This window comes from Strigops habroptila, chromosome 5 (assembly GCF_004027225.2).
Source record: "Strigops habroptila isolate Jane chromosome 5, bStrHab1.2.pri, whole genome shotgun sequence".
Lineage (NCBI taxonomy): Eukaryota > Metazoa > Chordata > Aves > Psittaciformes > Psittacidae > Strigops > Strigops habroptila.
In genome coordinates, this window is record NC_044281.2 from 67,074,542 (window position 1) to 67,090,957 (window position 16,416).

General features: G+C 53.4%; 1 protein-coding gene across 4 annotated transcripts in view; it reads left to right on the top strand.

Moving 5' to 3' along the window:
- DNMBP (dynamin binding protein) overlaps window positions 1–15,981 on the top strand; it is a 34,672-nt gene extending 18,691 nt beyond the window's left edge. For all 4 annotated transcript variants that reach the window (XM_030487773.1, XM_030487772.1, XM_030487775.1 and 1 more), the window contains 13 exons: window positions 7,096–7,283; window positions 7,892–7,991; window positions 8,493–8,640; window positions 9,169–9,186; window positions 9,845–10,044; window positions 11,674–11,804; window positions 12,041–12,145; window positions 12,350–12,478; window positions 12,902–13,234; window positions 13,408–13,590; window positions 13,666–13,864; window positions 13,955–14,409; window positions 14,765–15,981. In XM_030487773.1, coding sequence (XP_030343633.1) covers window positions 7,096–7,283; window positions 7,892–7,991; window positions 8,493–8,640; window positions 9,169–9,186; window positions 9,845–10,044; window positions 11,674–11,804; window positions 12,041–12,145; window positions 12,350–12,478; window positions 12,902–13,234; window positions 13,408–13,590; window positions 13,666–13,864; window positions 13,955–14,409; window positions 14,765–14,950 — 2,375 coding nt within the window. In that variant the 3' untranslated portion in view covers window positions 14,951–15,981. The remainder of the gene's footprint in view (window positions 1–7,095; window positions 7,284–7,891; window positions 7,992–8,492; window positions 8,641–9,168; window positions 9,187–9,844; window positions 10,045–11,673; window positions 11,805–12,040; window positions 12,146–12,349; window positions 12,479–12,901; window positions 13,235–13,407; window positions 13,591–13,665; window positions 13,865–13,954; window positions 14,410–14,764) is intronic.
- The last annotated feature ends 435 nt before the right edge of the window (window positions 15,982–16,416 follow it).

A 16,416-nucleotide genomic window follows, 5' to 3' on the forward strand; every position in this document is an offset into this window, starting at 1 on the left:
CTGGTCCCGTATCAGAGCTGGAGGGCTCAGGCTGTCTTGGCACAGGCAAAATCATTCCATTGATGCTGTGGCTGGAACAGAGTTGGTGCAGACAGCTTTGTGGGGCTTGGCTTGTTACAAGAATATTAGTGTGTGTTGGGGAAGGGGCAGCAAGGTGTTAGGGTCTGGGCAGAGGGGCTGAAGGAGCCCATCTTGGTGGACTGCCGTGTCTGTTGGGCTGCCGTGTGTCTGAAAACCTGTTTGCTGCAGCACCTTTTCTGCCAGCATCTGTCTTGTGTACCTGCATGTGAGCTCTTCATGGAGGGGGATTGAAACACAGAAGAAAACAGCCAAAGAGATAGCAGAGCTGAAGGCTGCGCATGAAATCTGCCCTCTGGAGGTATTTGATGAAACAGGTTCTGCCAGCTGCATTTCTGCACTCTCGGCTGCCCTGGTGGGGTGGGACTTTGCTCAGCTGTGTCCCCAGGGTGAGGGGAGAAGCTTTGCAGTGCCAGGATGTCCAATGGGCAGGAGGAAAGCTAGGAGGAGCCAGGACCAGAGTGGGACGGAAACGGCCCACAAAGCCTTAGGGGGCTGGAGCAGCGCTGGCCTGGGCAGCTTTTGCAAGAGCTGAGGGGACAGACTGTGATGCCAGGCAAGAGCTTTTGCTGATCTGATGTTAAATGAAACTCTGCATACATCAGGGTGCTGGAGTGGCTGTGGGAGGTGCCCAGCAGGATGTCCTCACCATCAGGGCCCATGTTGCACAGCAGGAAAGGAGGGAGGAAGGCTCTAGGTGATTTGACAGGTGTCTGTCCATCCTGTGGCCTGTTTCTCCGGATGCAATTCCCTTGTCCATTTCTCCTCCTGCTCTGGGGGTCACAGTGCTGCATCAGCAAGAGTCCTCTTTGGCCATATATGCTTTGCTGCTGTAGCTGTATCAGTGTAAGACCTCGCCAGCACCTGGGCAGCCTCCCAAAAAGCCCTCCCATCACGCTTGCCAGCGGTCACACTCCTACCTTGCTGGTAGGAAAAAGCTCTATTTTTCCCTCTGTGTGTGTTCCAAGCACCTTTTCCTGATGCCATCTACTTCTCTCCCAGGTTCTTTCTCCTGTCCACAGGGTAACAGAATTTAGGACTTGAAAGCCCCAGCAGAGCTAACATGGCCTGATCTTTTCTGTAGGCAGGGTTATTCTTACAGATTTGTCTGTGGTGCAGCCTGGTGTCAGCTGCTTGGTTAGAGCATCTCTTCTGGGGTGAGACTCAGATGTGTCTGCCTGCCACATCAACAGAAGGAGATCCCACCTGTCACAGCTTTGCTGCTTAGTCACCATCACTCTTAAAGGTTTTGCATGCTAATGTGTTGCATTTCAGCTCTGAACACCAACCTTTTTCTGCTAAATTAAAGCTTTTTAGTTGATGGATATTTTTCTCTAGCAGGTACTTTAATTAAGTAATTTTTCAGTCTTCAGTTCTTTGTAGTGAATAGTGTCTTAAAATACTCACGGCAAAGACTCACAGGAAGACCTTTCAGTGTTTGTTCTTTGCTTGCTCATTTTTCTGTTCAGACTCTTTTAAAACAGTGGACTTCAGAGCTGCATGAGGTATTCTGGGTGGGTGTTAGCACTGGCTTGCACAGAGAGTTACTGTGCTGAGCTCCAGTGTCCTTGTCTGAGGACCGCAGTCTGCCTCTGCAGTGCTCAGGCAACTCCTGCTGAGTTTTGGCCAACCAAGCAGAAGCATTACCCCAGAATACAGTCCTGCATGTGGCTGCATTTCTTGTTCCCATTAATACATTATCGCATTTGTCTGCATTAAACCTGCTTCATTTGAACAATTCCATTTTATTCAGGATACCTTGGGTTACTCAGTGACTCATATGCCTCTTCTTTATGTGTGATCCTGTTGAATTGATGTTCAGTTCTTTACATGATGGAAGTGATTTTCCATTTACTTTAAAAATATTATGTAGGATCAACTCAAAATATAGTCCCTGTAGAACCTGATTAAGAATGCTCTCTTTCTGGATATTCTCAACTGGCAATGGGGTTTTGAGTTACAATTACAGATAGCAAGGTCTTATTTTTGCTTTTTAACAAAAACAGAATAATTATTGTATCATTCTGGTTTTTTTCCAAACTTACCAAAATTTTACTCTCTCTGCTTACTTCTGGGATTGTATCATTGAAGGGGTTTCAATGATTTACTGTGGGATCAAGTCATCTTTTGCCATGGCACCTCTGCCACACTCCCCGCTTCCTCCTAAGAAGCAAAGAGACACTGAATATATCCAGTCTGTCCTTTCAGAGCAGTGGATATATTCTGTTACAGGCTTGTTACCAGTGTCCAGAGTGAGAGTTTTCAGCCCAGCCAGATCCTGCTTCTGGCAGGGAGTTTAGCCTTTCGCTCAGATTAATTATTCCCTGCCCTAGTTTCAGCCCCTCTCTTGTGTTAGGCAGTGGCTCCTCCCCTCCTGGTGTCCACATACTTCACATATTTGCAGCTGTTTTGTTTTGTCCTGAGTCACTGCGTGACTCTGCTGAGCTGTGAACCTGGGGCTGGGCTTGCCTCCCGGGTGGATGCAGCTCCCATCGGAGATTCCTGCTTATGGAGCTGGTTTGAGGGATTGTCCTCAGTGCTGATGGGCTGCACATCCCTCTTCAGATGGCGTTAGCAGCCCAGGCACCCTGCAAGGTTGCGCCATGGCACAGGAGATGCTGGAAGGTGAGCCCCGACGAGGAGGAGTTGGGGGACGATGCAGCCCTTTGGGTGAGCCCCCCAGTCCATGCGTGGTGGACACATACCCTATTGGATCTGGTCTTCATGGGTCAACTCTGCTTCCAGAGCGGGGCAGGGAGAAAACCTGTAATTGCATGTGTGTTCCCACTAGGAGGTTGGGTATTAAGAATTAGATGTTTCCATTAATGGGAAGAAAGTCGGTGACAGTGGCATTTCTGAGACGAGCAGCATGAGCCATGTGATTGCGACAGTAAATCACAGCCTCCAAGGCAAGGGCAGAAGTGGGAGCGTGCTCCAACTTGACACCTCGCTGCCAGGGGGCTGGGTTATGACTTGGTTTTGGGTTTCCCATGCGTCAGCAGGCAGACTAGCAAAACTCAAAAGCAGGTGCTCCTGGGAGGTTGTTCACAGACCATCAAACCAATCCAGAGAGCTGAGGTCTCCTCACAAATTCACCAAAAGGGATAGAGAAAATAAGGTTGTTAGAGGATTTAATTTAGAGGGGCAGATGGCAGAGTTCACACAGCCTACAAGAGAACAAAATTTGAGTCTATGAAAGTCATGATTGAGAACACTGGTTTTGGAAATGTATTTCTGAATGCCCGTTTGGCATCTGTGTCATGGGTAAACACGAATTTGTCACTGCATTGGAATTTGGTGGCTTCATGAGAAATACCAGTCAGATTCCTGCAGGCTAACGGAGTCTGGTCCAGCTGTGGTGTGCGTCTTTGTGCCTCCAGAGTTGATGGGCGTGATGACTCAGACCGAAAGGTAACACTTAAATAGAAAATCAGTGAAATACAATGGAGATCTGTTTTAAAAAAAATTACTAGGTGACCAAACCCCACAGCTGTGAAATGGGTGGGTTTAGTTAAATGCTTAATAAGCCTCATTTAGGGAAAGCTGCTGTTAGACATACAGGAATGTGTAACAAACAGGAAAAAAATCGGTGGCAATCAACAGAGATGCTTTGAAATACAAAAAGTGAGAGTTTTTAGATGCATCAGAAGCAAACCCTAAGTATTGCATATATTGGTCTGAAGAGCCAAATACTAAAAAGAAATTCTGAATTTTAATATTTTGAACTGCAAGTGTTTGGAATGAGGCAGGACAACTTTTGAGCTCACTGCTGAAGGAGGATGCTGGGCTAGTGATAAACAGCAAGAGACTTGGCTGCAGCCTAGCCTTGTTTTTAAACGAATCTTGAAATATTCAGAAAGAGCAAGACCAGGGGAGAATTAATTTGTATGAGTTTTGAAAATAATGCAAATACTGATACGGTGTAAGTGAGTAGGACTGGTGGCTCACATCATGCTCTGTCAAGCAAGCTGAGCTGATGGCTGCTCTGGGCTTAAAACCTGTGCAGGGACGGTTTTAATTTCCCTCCCACAGGCAATGATTTGAGACTTGCAGAGGAAGGGTGTTATGGAGCTGGCAATCTCACAAGTGCGAATCCTTGCTGCAGGGCACTCTCTGAAAGGACCTGACCTAGATTTACTTGCTTGGGGTTTGTTTGGCAGAGCATAGGGAGCTGTTGTGTTTGCCAGCGGCGCTGGGCATCCCCAGCTCTGTTTTGGTGAGCTGGAGCCAGACACATTGTGTGGCTGCAGTTTAGCTGTGGCTAAAGCTGGGAGTACAGTAGGGTTGTTTGGTGGTACAGTAAACTCCTGAGATGTCCTGTATGAAGCTTAATCTGGTGGCATTTTGCCTGGGGGTAAATGAAAAATCTTGTTCTTTGACCAAGGCAAATGTAATCTTTTCAATTTGTCTTCCCAAATCCTGCTGCATGGGTCATTTCTGGCTGCTTTTCTGGCTGGTCTTCATTTTCAAGATTCTTCTCAGGCCACCCCTGCAGTATCAGCTCACCCACCCACCCACCTCCTCTGGGTTTCACACACTGTTTGCATTGCAGATTAACACCTTCCAGCTCCTTCCAGGTTACCTTCCTATTGGAGCTTACTCTCCAGCAAAACAAATGCCATTGCTTAAAAACAAATATATCGTTCTTTAAAATAACTCATTTGTTGTCACTTTCTTAACGCTGAACTGCAGAGACCTGATGACTGTATTATCTTCGTGTTTCTTTGTCCCTCCTGTGCCACCTTCTGTCTCGTGTCCTGTTCAGGCTTCAAGTGTCTCAGGCAAGATACCCCTGTTGGGTGTTTGTAGAGGACCGTGCACGGCAGCGCCTAGTCTGCTACTGAGGCCTTGCAGATGCTGTGGAAATGCAAACAGCAGATGTTAAACCCAGCTCCCAGGCCCTCCTCATGGACTCCTGCTGCAATCGAATTGATAAAGTTCATCATCGGGGACTTACTGGTGGAGAGAAAAGACAGCCATTGACTTAGCTGAAGACAGCCTTTTCCTTTGTGCAGGTTGGCTCTGATGAGGGTAGTTTCAAGGATACTTGCCAGTCGGAATCAGTGAAGCCTGCTCTTCCCAGTAATTGCTTGCTAAATGTAAAATGCAAATTTGTGACACTGTATCCTCCTCCATGGAGCCCTTTTGGCCCTCCCCCAGCTTGATTTCAAGGCAGGGCAGCAGAGACACTTGCTTAGAAAGACAGCTATCTTCCCTCCCACATCGAGGGCATCTTCTGAGCAGGGTTTCAAATGGGTTGCCTATTTACTGTGTTTAGTGGGTGGGAATAGGAATGATTTTGAAGTTGCTGCTTCTGCAAGGGGCACAGCAGTTCATCCTCAGCCTGTGTAACTGTGAGAAGTTGCTGTTTGATGCCGATGCTGCTGGTTTCTGTTTGTCGCTGCTGCTCTGCAATGGGAATGGCTGGCACAGGCTGAGTCGGTGTCTCATCTCAGCCATGTTTCTTTTCTTTGCTGGGTCGTTTCAGTGTGTAAAACCCCAGCAGCAGGCAGGATGCTTAGGCCATGGCAGCAATATCCCACCCTGGGCAGGGCCTGCCCAGCACCTGGGCAGAAGCAGCTGGGAGCATGGGGGTCTTTTGGGGCTGTGCACAATGGGGTACCAGGGTACCAGGATAAGTCCCAAGCCCTGCTGGGTATCCCCGGGAGTCTCCCAGGCTGCGGTGCTGTTGCCTGAGACTGTAACCCGAGAGGTCAGGGAGGTGACGATCTCTAATGGTTTGTCCTGCAAAAATGTTTGTACAAGTGCTTGCTCTGGGGCATGTCTGCAGCTCTAATAAAATCCCATTGAGAGTCAGCAGCGGGGATGTGTGGGAGACGCTGGAGCAGAGGAGCATTTGTCAAATCAGGCCTTAAATCGGGTACCTGCGGCAGGCTGGGGTGCTGCAAGGGGCTCAGGGACCCCATGGGCCCCAGTTCTGCAAAGCAGCCATAAAATAGGGGAGATCGGAGTGTTTCTGGACCGGACCCTGCCTCAGAGCGGTGTCCCGCTGGAGGGGAGCTCTCCTGGATTTGGGGGGAAGGGACGTCCCGTTGCTGTGGTTTCGGCCAGAGGACACATGCTTGTAAAGCAGGTAGAAAGTGGCTGGGGCCCAGGAATCTGCGGGGGGATAAAATGTCTCCATGAAAACTGGAGGGGGCTGGGCCGGCCTGGGAGCCGCAGGTGGGACGGAAAACCAGGAGGAATCCCGGCTGGGACAGGGATGCGGAGGGTGGGAGCTGCCTGCGCGCCCTCAGACCCCGCAGGCCGCGCCGCCGGTGCTCTGACCCCGGCACCGGAGCGGGGGGACGGACGCCCGAGCACAAAGCAGGTCCCTGGGCTGGGGGGGCACTCTGGGGTCTCTCCGCCCCGGGGCCACCCGCCGTAGCAGCGGGGCCGCCCGCGGGCCCCCGCCTTGCTGGGCCCCTAGGCCGCCCAAGGCCGCCTTCGCCCTGGCCTGCCCCGGCCTGCGCGGCGCCGCTCGGTGTGGTCCAGCTCCAGGCTTTGCCGCCGGCAGCACCGTTGTGGGTGCCCGAGGCCTTTTTCGGCCATTCAGATGGAAATGCCCCGGCGCTGGAGAATGGAGACCCTGTTCCCAGCCTGAGGGGAGGGGGCGCCGCCATTGCCCGGCTTGGAAGAGGAGCAGCAGGGAGCGGGGCTCCTCTCCCGGTCTGCTCAGCCCCGCGGAGTTTCCTGGGGCGGCAGAGTCGAGAGCGGGAGTAGCAGAGGGGTCTGGACACGGCTGGCATCAGGGGGACGGTCTGGAGCAGGTTTGTGCTGCTTGGTGCCTGCTGCCCCAATAGCAGGGGCATTGCAGCGTTACTGGTGCTGTGGGAGCCAGACCAGGGCTCCCTGCTGCCCTGGGCTTGGGAGTGCCAGGAATGGCCTCTGGAAAGGTCCTTGGATGGACAGTCTTGCTCCCTAACAGTCCTGTTTGGCAGATCTCATAGGTCGCATGTGGTTTCCTGTCCCTGTATCTTTGCTCAAAGATGCTGATTTTGCTTGTCTGTCTTGCAGAGATGACTCTCCTGTCCTCCCAGACACCATCCCTGGAGACGTCCTCAGCTGCCACCGAGAGCCCTGAGCAAAGGATGCTGGAGAAGAGGGCCAAGGTTATTGAGGAACTGCTCCAGACAGAGCGGGACTATATCAGAGACCTGGAGATGTGCGTGGAGAGGATCATGGTGCCCCTGCAGCAGGCACAGGTAGGAGATGGGGGCAACCTATGGTGCAGCACTGGTGGGAAGAGGTGAGGATGCTGAGTCTGCTTTGTGCTCAGAGGCTGACAAGCAGCAGCGTGGGAACCCATAGAGGAAATGCAGTCATGCTGAGAGGAGCATGCTCTCCTGCGCTCGTAGCAATAGTCCATATGTTTTGGGATCCTGCTGAGCTCTCGCTACTGCTGAGAGCAAGAGTCCTGGCAGCAAGTATCACAGATTTATTTCCTGGGGCAGAAAATATTCCTCTTCATTTGGTTTGTAGGTTAAATTGTTTGTCAGGAGAAAGAAAATACGGGGTTTTGGCATGGGGATAGAAGGGGTGAGAGGACAGGGAGCATAACAGGTGAACGGAGGCAGGGCACTGGGAAAAGCACTGGGAAAGAGGGGACACCATGATGGGACACATAAGGAGTGTGAATGTCAGTGCACTGGGGGGCAAGGGAGTGAGTATAGAAGTCACTGGTGGGAGGAGGTCACATCAGGAGGCTGCTGTGAAGCTGAGGACTGATGGGTTGCAGGAGGGCACGGGTGGGCTGCTGGGTCTGACTGGGACATATTTCCCCATCAAGGACATCTCTCTTCCCATTCCCCAGATGCAGAACATAGACTTTGAAGGTCTTTTTGGAAACATCCACGTGGTAATTAGCTTCTCCAAGCAGTTGTTGTCCACCTTGGAGGCTTCAGATGTCATCGGTATGGAATCTGTTAACTTTCCTCAGCAGGCTGGAATGGGCTTTGCTAGTGGCAGAGCAGAATGGTTTAAATGGTGGGAAAGGATCACTGGGGCTGGGCTTCCTCCCTGCTGGTCCCTGTCAGTCCAGCAGCAAGGCCAAGGAGATCTGTGTTGCCCCATGGGTCGCTATGCTGAGAAACAGTGCCTGTGGCCTTTGCCCTGATGTGAGCTCCATTCCTCACTCCTATGCTGCCATCTTTTGCCACTCAGGCCTTGGGCAGCCTGTGCCTTTGCTCTCTGTGTGGCTCCAGTGACCAGTGTCCCCACTTTTTACCCCTGGGTGACCTGTCTGTGCTAGTGGGTAATAAGGAGGCATCCTGGGTGCTCTAGTAGGCTGTCTTCTTGAGCTGTATGTGTGGAGGAACGGGGATGCTGGGCTTCTCGCCATGTGTCGCACCACAGTTGTTCAAGGTAGCTGGGGACTAGGAGACACTAAAGTCCTGCTTTGCTGCTGTCTGCAGGGCCAGTGTTCCTGGCACAGCGTGCAGAGCTGGAAAGTGTCTACAGGGTGTATTGCCAGAACCACGATGAGGCCATCGCGCTGCTGGAAACCTATGAGAAGGATGAGAAGATGCAGAAACTACTCCTGGACCTGCTGGATAGCCTCAGGTTGGAGCCTCTGGCTGTGGCAGCCACCAGGCCTGGGGTAGGGGGGTCAGTCTCCAGCATCCCTGCCCCTCTACCAGCAGTGCTTGGACAGTTCAGGTGGTGACTGGAGAGGGGCTGGCTGTGTCACTGCATAGTTTACCAGACTCCAGGTTCAAATGGCCCCCTGCCCCAATGCACAGATGCTGGAACATCTGTAGGTCTACTTAAACTCTGAGCAGAAGCCACCAAGCTACAGAGAAGGTGGCATGTCCTGGGTTGAGGGCTTCTGTTCTCAAGCCCTGCCCCACCGTGGCTGGTGAGAAAGGAGCTGCTTTGCCTGGTTCAGTGACTGCCAGGGGTCCAGCTTGTGGGGGTTTATGCCCCAGGAGCCGGTAGTGCTGGCAGGGCAGCTTTGGGAGGACACGGCTGCCCACTGCCCTGGTGGCATCATTATGGGATGGGGCGAAGGCACTGGCTGTGGGATTGCACGCCTGCCGCCCCATTAACCCGTTGCTTTTCTTTGCTTTTTGGCACTCTGTGGGCCGGCAGGAGCCTGTACAGTGAGTGGTAAGTGCACTCTTCCTGTTAGTCCCTGCTTGTCTGTCTGTCTTGGCCTGGCTGCTCCCTTGTAACTAACCTTCTGCCACCAGCTGGGTGCATGTTTAGGGGCCTTAACAGTGCCTCATGAAGGCATGCCTGGGAGGAGCAGGGTGTCTGTGGCATGATTGCAGCAGAGGCAATAGGTGGGCTACACAGGGAGGCAGCACAGGTGGTTAGGCGAGGGGAGGTCTCAGACAGGAAGCAGGTTTTGGCATCAGCCCCAGGGAGCCAGGAAAGCCCTGCACTGACTGCAGCTCTGAGCACATTCAATCTGTCCTGCCCTGGGAGACAGATCGGGGCAGTTGGATGGTGGCACAGTCTGAAGCAAGTGGTGTGCTGCTAAGTGTGAGGCTGTGCCTGTGTGGGATTTCACAGTGTGTCAGGTGATGGACTGGATCCTGGCTGGGAAGGGTCACTTGCTGTGTGTGAGGTCTGGAATCCTGGGGTTGACCTCAGGAGTTCCGGAGGGCAGTGAGTTTGGAGATGAGAGTGGCATGACTTAGGGAATACAGTGGATTTAGATGCATTGGTGTTCTGGGTCTGGCTGGCAATGGTTTGAGGGGGCAGAATTGCGTGGCAGAGCTGGACTGAAAACTGGTGCATCTCCTTTGTCCCAACTTCTCAGGGGCTGCACAAACTACATTAACCTGGGCTCCTTCCTCATCAAGCCAGTGCAAAGGGTGATGCGGTACCCGCTGCTCCTGATGGAGCTGCTGAGCGCCACCCCTGAGGCTCACCCTGACAAGGCACCGCTGACGGCTGCTGTCCTCGCTGTCAAAGAAATCAATGTTAACATCAACGAATACAAGCGCCGGAAGGACCTGGGTGAGCAGCTGGGTAGTGCTGGGGAGAGACAGGAATGGGTGCATTGAGGTTGGCATCTGTCAGCTCCTTTGCCTTAGTTGGCAACCACAGTTGTGGTGGGAATCTGCTCCCAAGGTCTGTGCCCTCAAAGAAGGGCAGTAGAAAAGCTGCATTCAAACAATCTGAGCATGAGATATAGTAGTTAAAGTAAGGCAGTATACATCCAACTTTAGCCATTTCTTGTGATAGAGAGATAAGAAATATATGCAGCTGCTGACTAGATGGCTATTAGATGAAAACAAAAATAATTATAAGATGAATATATATCTGAAGTTTAAAAATGCCATCTTAAACAACACAAATAGGGAATTAATCTGCTAGGGCAGTCTCTCCCTTACTGAGATTTGGAGGTTTAAGTTTGAAGGTGTATCTGTAGACAGGACAGAATCACGGAAGTGCTGGCTGCAAGAGCCCTCTCCGGTCTCCTGTCCATCATCCTGCTTGGAGAAGGATTTTCCCCAATGTTGGCTGTGATCAGCCACTGCTCCCCCCAGCCGATTCTCACTGATCTTCAGGGATGGAGATCTCACAGCCTCTCTGCTGTCCTGTGCCAGGGATGCACCACCTTCACGGTGAAGCTGTGCTCCCTGATTCACCCTGAAGCTCCCAAGCTGCCATCTGTGGTTGCTGCCCTCTGTGTGTACCTTGGCTCTGCTCAGAGGAGTTTGGCCCCAGCACCTTCAAGTAGCTGCCGGCTGCGAGCAGATCCCCTGCGCCTCCTCCCAGCCAGGCTGAGCCCGGCTGCCCCAGCTCTCCTTGTGGGGCCTGAGCTCTCCCCATGGGTCAGGAGCTCTGGTTCTCCCACATCTCTCTTGAGCTGGGAGCACCAAAACTGGACACAATTCCCAAGTGCAGCCTCCCTGGGACTGAACAGAGGGAAGAGAATTATTCCCTTTGACTTGCCAGCCACCTTCCTGTTTTCCCTTGGAAGCCCCTGACTCATGCAAGTCTTACACTTTACTCTTTCTACGTAGCCCTAGTGAAGCTGAGATGACATAGGCTGCCTGTAATGATTGCTCATATTTGCTAAAGAAGGAATATAAATGCCTTCTGTACGTCCAGCAATTATGTACCATCTCCTGTGTTGCCGTATGGTAGCATTATTCATACTCGTATGGAAGAGTTTGAATGGTGGGCCTACAAATTGTAGCATGTATCGAGAACCAAGTATGATATATGGTACATTATGATATGATATTTTACAAGGGCATGTAGTGACAGGACAAGGGGTAACAGCTTTAAACTGACAGAGGGTAGGTTTAGATTAGATATAATGAAGAAATTCTTCCCTGTGAGGGTGGTGAGGCCCTGGCACAGGTTGCCCAGATAAGCTGTGGCTGCCTCATCGCTGGCAGTGTTCAAGGCCAGATTGGACAGGACTTTGAGCAACCTGCTCTAGCACAAAGTGTCCCTGCCCATGGCAGGGGGTTGGAACTAGATGAGCTTTAAGGTCACTTCCAACCCAAACCATTCTCTGATTCTATGGGGGTGTTTGGGACTGCAGAGGCTTAGGAAAGGGGAAAGCCAGCAAGGCAGTTGTTGATGATGCTGTGCTGACAATGGTTCTGATGTCTACATCAATCTCTTCAGTGCTAAAGTACCGGAAAGGGGATGAGGATAGCCTCATGGAGAAGATCTCCAAGCTCAACTTCCACTCTATTATCAAGAAATCCAACCGTGTGAGCAGCCACCTCAAGCATCTCACAGGCTTTGCGCCCCAGGTAACATGCATCAGCTGCCAGGTGCACTTACACCTTGCGGTGCTTCTGCAGTGGCATCTGCATCCCCCCACACCCCTTCCCAATGAGCAGCAGTGATCCAGGCCAGTGAGGCAGAGTGAGCTTAGGGCCTGAACCACCCATCTGCTGTCCAGCTTGTGGGCAAGAGGTCCCACATCTCACACTCTGGGATGTGCAGGAGTCCTGCATTGCCTCCCTTGACATGTTTTCTCTCACAGCTGAAGGATGAAGCTTTTGAAGAGACAGAGAAAAATTTCCGGATGCAGGAGAGACTGATCAAGTCCTTCATCCGGGATCTTTCCCTCTACCTGCAGCACGTCCGGGTGAGTCAGTCTGGGGATGATGCCTAAACTGTGGGGCTTGTTGTGCGCTGCCCCTCCTGCCTGCATGGTGTGTACCTGCAGTGCCTCTGGCCAGTGCTCCTGCCCTCAGCCCTGCCAGGCGGGGTGGTCTCGTGAGGGTCTGGGCTGCCCTGGGAGGCTTCTTCTGGGCAACAAGTATGGATGTGCTGTGTGTCCCTGGTGCAGGAGTCGGCTTGCATGAAGGCGCTGGCTGCAGTGAGCATGTGGGACCTGTGCATGGAGAAGAGCAGTGGGGACTTGGACCAGTTTCACAAAGTGAATCGGCTCATCAGCGACCAGCTCTTCTCCAAATTCGTGAGTGAGGCTGTACTCTTGTGTGCTGGGGGCACCCCTCTGCAGTCCTCCCCTGAGAGGCTGCAGGGGAGGTAACACAGCATCCTAGAGGTGTGAGCACTCCTGTTTGGCTCCCTTCCTGAGAGCTTTGATGCCTGTGGGTTTATGATGTGTATTGAGCATACCTGTTAGATACACATTTTTTCAGCCCTTCCTGAAATGTTACAGATCTCTGTGAGTGATTCAGGTACTTCCCATAGTGTTGCCCACACTGGCACATTTATGTAAGATTATACAGTAATTCCCATTGGAAGTGACCTCTGGAGCTCTGGTGGGTGTCATTGGGAAGACAGATCCTATGCTGTCCTGGGGGTGTTTTGTGCTGGAGGGTGAGCTGCTAGTGTTCGCCACGCAGTGAGTGCTGTCTGCATCTCTGCCCATCAGAAAGAGCGGACGGAGCGGCTGGTGAGCTCGCCCCTGAACCAGCTGCTGAGCATGTTTGCGGGGCCCCACAAGCTGGTGCAGAAACGTTTTGATAAGCTCCTCGATTTCCACAACTGCACGGAGCGAGCGGAGAAGCTGAAGGACAAGCGAACGCTGGAGGAGCTGCAGTCTGCCCGCAACAACTACGAGGCCCTCAACGCCCAGCTGCTGGATGAGCTGCCCCAGTTCCTGCGCTTTGCCAAGGAGCTGTTTGCCAGCTGCGTGCGTGGCTATGCCGAGGCACACTGCGACTTCGTGCGCCTGGCCCTGGAAGAGCTCAGACCCCTCTTGTCGGTGGGTTCCTGGAGCACAGACAGTGCTCTGGGCTCAGTGCAGCACTAATCTCTGCACATGGCTTGTCCTCGAGCCTCTCTGGGACCCATCCCATTGCAGGGGAAGCTGCTGCTGCAATGTCGGGCCCCAAGTGCTTTGTAAAGCCCTGACCCCCAACCCTGTTCTGGTTCCAGTTGTTGAAGGTGTCCAGCAGGGAAGGGAACCTCATTGCCATCTTCCAGGATGAGCACAGTCGAGTCCTCCAGCAGCTCCAGGCCTTTACCTTCTTCCCAGAGTCCCAGGCAGCTCCCAAGAAGCCTTTTGAAAGGAAGAGCGTGGAGCGGCAGTCTGCCCGGCGGCAGCCCCATACCAGCTTGGTGAGTTCCCTCTGCCCTATGTCAGAGTTTGCAGAGCCCGGGACAACCACTCACACCTGCCTCGTTCCTCTACAGCCCAGCTGCCTCCTGCAGTCAGATGACATCCGAGCTGCCCTCTTGGCCTACTATCCCGCAGACAGTCTCTTCCAGGCAGACCGCAATTTCAATGCTGCCCAAGAGCTGGATGTCTCACTGCTGGAAGGAGATATTGTGGGTGTTATCAAGAAGAAGGACCCCATGGGCAGCCAGAATCGCTGGCTCATAGACAACGGGGGTAGGTGGCTGCTCCCTGCCCATGTTGTGAGTCCCCTCCTCTGGTCCTTCTGCACCCCAGTCTAAGCTCTCTTCCTCTCCCTCTCTGCAGTGACCAAGGGCTTTGTGTACAGCTCCTTTCTGAAGCCCTACAATCCACGCTGCAGCCAGTCGGATGTCTCTGTGGGCAGCCACTCTTCCAACGAGTCAGAGCACAGTAGCTCCTCTCCCCAAAGCAACACCATGCTGACCTTCAGCCCCAGCGGGGCGGCTGTCACCTTCACTCAGAAACCCCTGCAGGACTTGGCCTCCCCAGCAGACCCGTACCAGTCCCCACAGCCTTTCTCAGAGGTGGACTCCCCCTGTTTGTCCCAGCTTGGCTCTGCTGACAGAACAGCCCCGCTGGAGGCTGGTACAGTGACATCCCAGCGCCGCTACAGCCGCCCCGAGCAGGGCTGCAGCCCCCACTCTCGCAACGGGCACCCGGCCAAAGCCCGTCTCAGGCCTGCGCCCTCCATGGAGGACAGAGACTCTGGGCTGGAGAGCAGCGAGTCAGAGGGCAACCAGGTGAGCCCCCACCCTCCCCAGGTGGCCTGTGGGTGCCGAGGGCTGACTCCCTTGCTTGGGTAGGGGCTGAATCATCCTTCTCCCTGGCAGTGAGCAGGGAGAGATGGGAGGTGGAAGCTGCTTTGTTCTAAAGGGCTGATGTGGAGGATGAGACCTGTTCTCCCAGCATCAGAGGTGCAGAGTCAGAGAAGTAGGGTGCAAATGGGCTGGGCAGGTGGGGGCAGTTCTGGCAGAGACCGTGATGGGGCTGTGGCTGTCACTGTTTAGAGAGAGGAACAAAAGCCTACATGTCCTGTGCAGTGCAACAGCAAGGCTGTGTGATATGACCATCCAACTGATGTTCTCCCTCTGGCAGGTCTACTACGCTCTCTACACCTTCAAAGGCCGAAACACCAACGAACTGAGTGTGTCAGCTAACCAGAGACTCAGGATCCTGCAGTTTGAGGACGTCACAGGCAATCAGGAGTGGTGGCTGGCCGAGGCGCACGGGAAGCAGGGCTATGTGCCCTCTAGTTACATCCGGAAGACAGAGTACACGTGAGGTGGTGGGCAGGACTCTGCACCTTGTGCCTTGTTCCTGCCAGGACTGCCAGGAGCCTCAGGGAGGCTGGCCAGCCCTGCAGTCCCCACTGCTCGCCCTGAGATGTCCCTCACATCTCTGCAGTACTCCTGGACCCCACCACGCTGGCAGCCACCTCTCTTCTGTGGAGGGAGAAGGTGGGCTGGCAGGGCAGGCACCTTGTGTGAGAGCAGGGGTGAGTTCACCTTTCACCTGTGCTGCTTGGACCTCCTGTGTCCAGCCAGGAGCAGGGCAGCAAAGCCTGGACCACGGCCCAGGAGTATTAGGCTTGAACAAGGCTGAAAAGCCCCTGTGGGTTTAAAGTGTGAAGGCTGATGCTGAGTTTCTGGAGTCCGTCTTTAGCCAAGTAGTGTTAAAAGCAACCCAGCCCTTGTGAAGGTGGCTCCTGTGCCTTCTCGGCAGCAGCAGGAGTATGGTCTTGCCTGTCTGGGCAAGACCTCAGGGTGGGACATCTACACACCACCTGGGGAGCAGCTCTGAGGTTTGCTAGGAGCAGTCGAGCTCCAGTGCTGGGATGGGCCCAGCGTCTGAAAGCCCCCACAGCAGAGGCCCAGTGGATGCTTTATCCCCGTGCTTGGTCTCCGGCCTCTCCAAGTTCTGCTGCTAGCAGTGGCCATCGGGTTCTTGTCTTCCAAGTGAGATGGAGGTCCAGAATGCCATCTTCCCTTGTCAGTGCAGTAGCTCCAGTGCTTAAGACCCATCTCTGCACTGACAAGCCGACCTCACTGCTCTGGGCTGGAGCAGGGCAGAAGGGAAAGCACACGCTGTTCTCCAGCCTGATTTTCTGGGGGCTTTCCTGCAGGGCACTGGAGGTGCATGCTGACCTTCTGGGAGGGCAAGGCCCCTCCCCATGAGGGCTGTGGTGCCCTTTGCCGGGGTGGTGTGTCCTACCCACTGCTGCCGTGCCCTGAAGGAGGGAAGCTCCCTTCTCTTGGGCCAATGTTTGTATTCCCTGTACTGCTGCTCTGTAAATAAAGATTCGTCCTTGTGTATAGGAGGTGCCTGTGTGAGTGTTGGGAGCTGGAAGGAGTGCCCAGCCACTGCTGGGCTGAGGGGCAAAGCCCACAGACTTCATGCAGACGCAGGAAGAACATTTCACCTTTCAGTGGGGTCCAGCATGCTTCTGCCTTTGTGTTTGTGCCAGCTCAGGCTCTGGGAAACCCTCACACGAAAACTCTTCATTAAGGTGTGATTGCACTGGCCTCTCCCCACACTGTGTGTTACATGGCTCAGCTGGGGCTGGCTTATGTCCCTCCTGCCACCAGGTGGGGTGAAGGGGCTTGCCCTGCTGTTAGCAGGGAGGCAGCATACACATGGGCACAGGCTCCCTGCATGGCTGCAGCCAATGTCAGTGCTACAACTGTCCTTCATCTCGAGAACAAAGAAGGGTCAAGAGTTTGTCAACACCATATTTTGTGTGTGTGTGT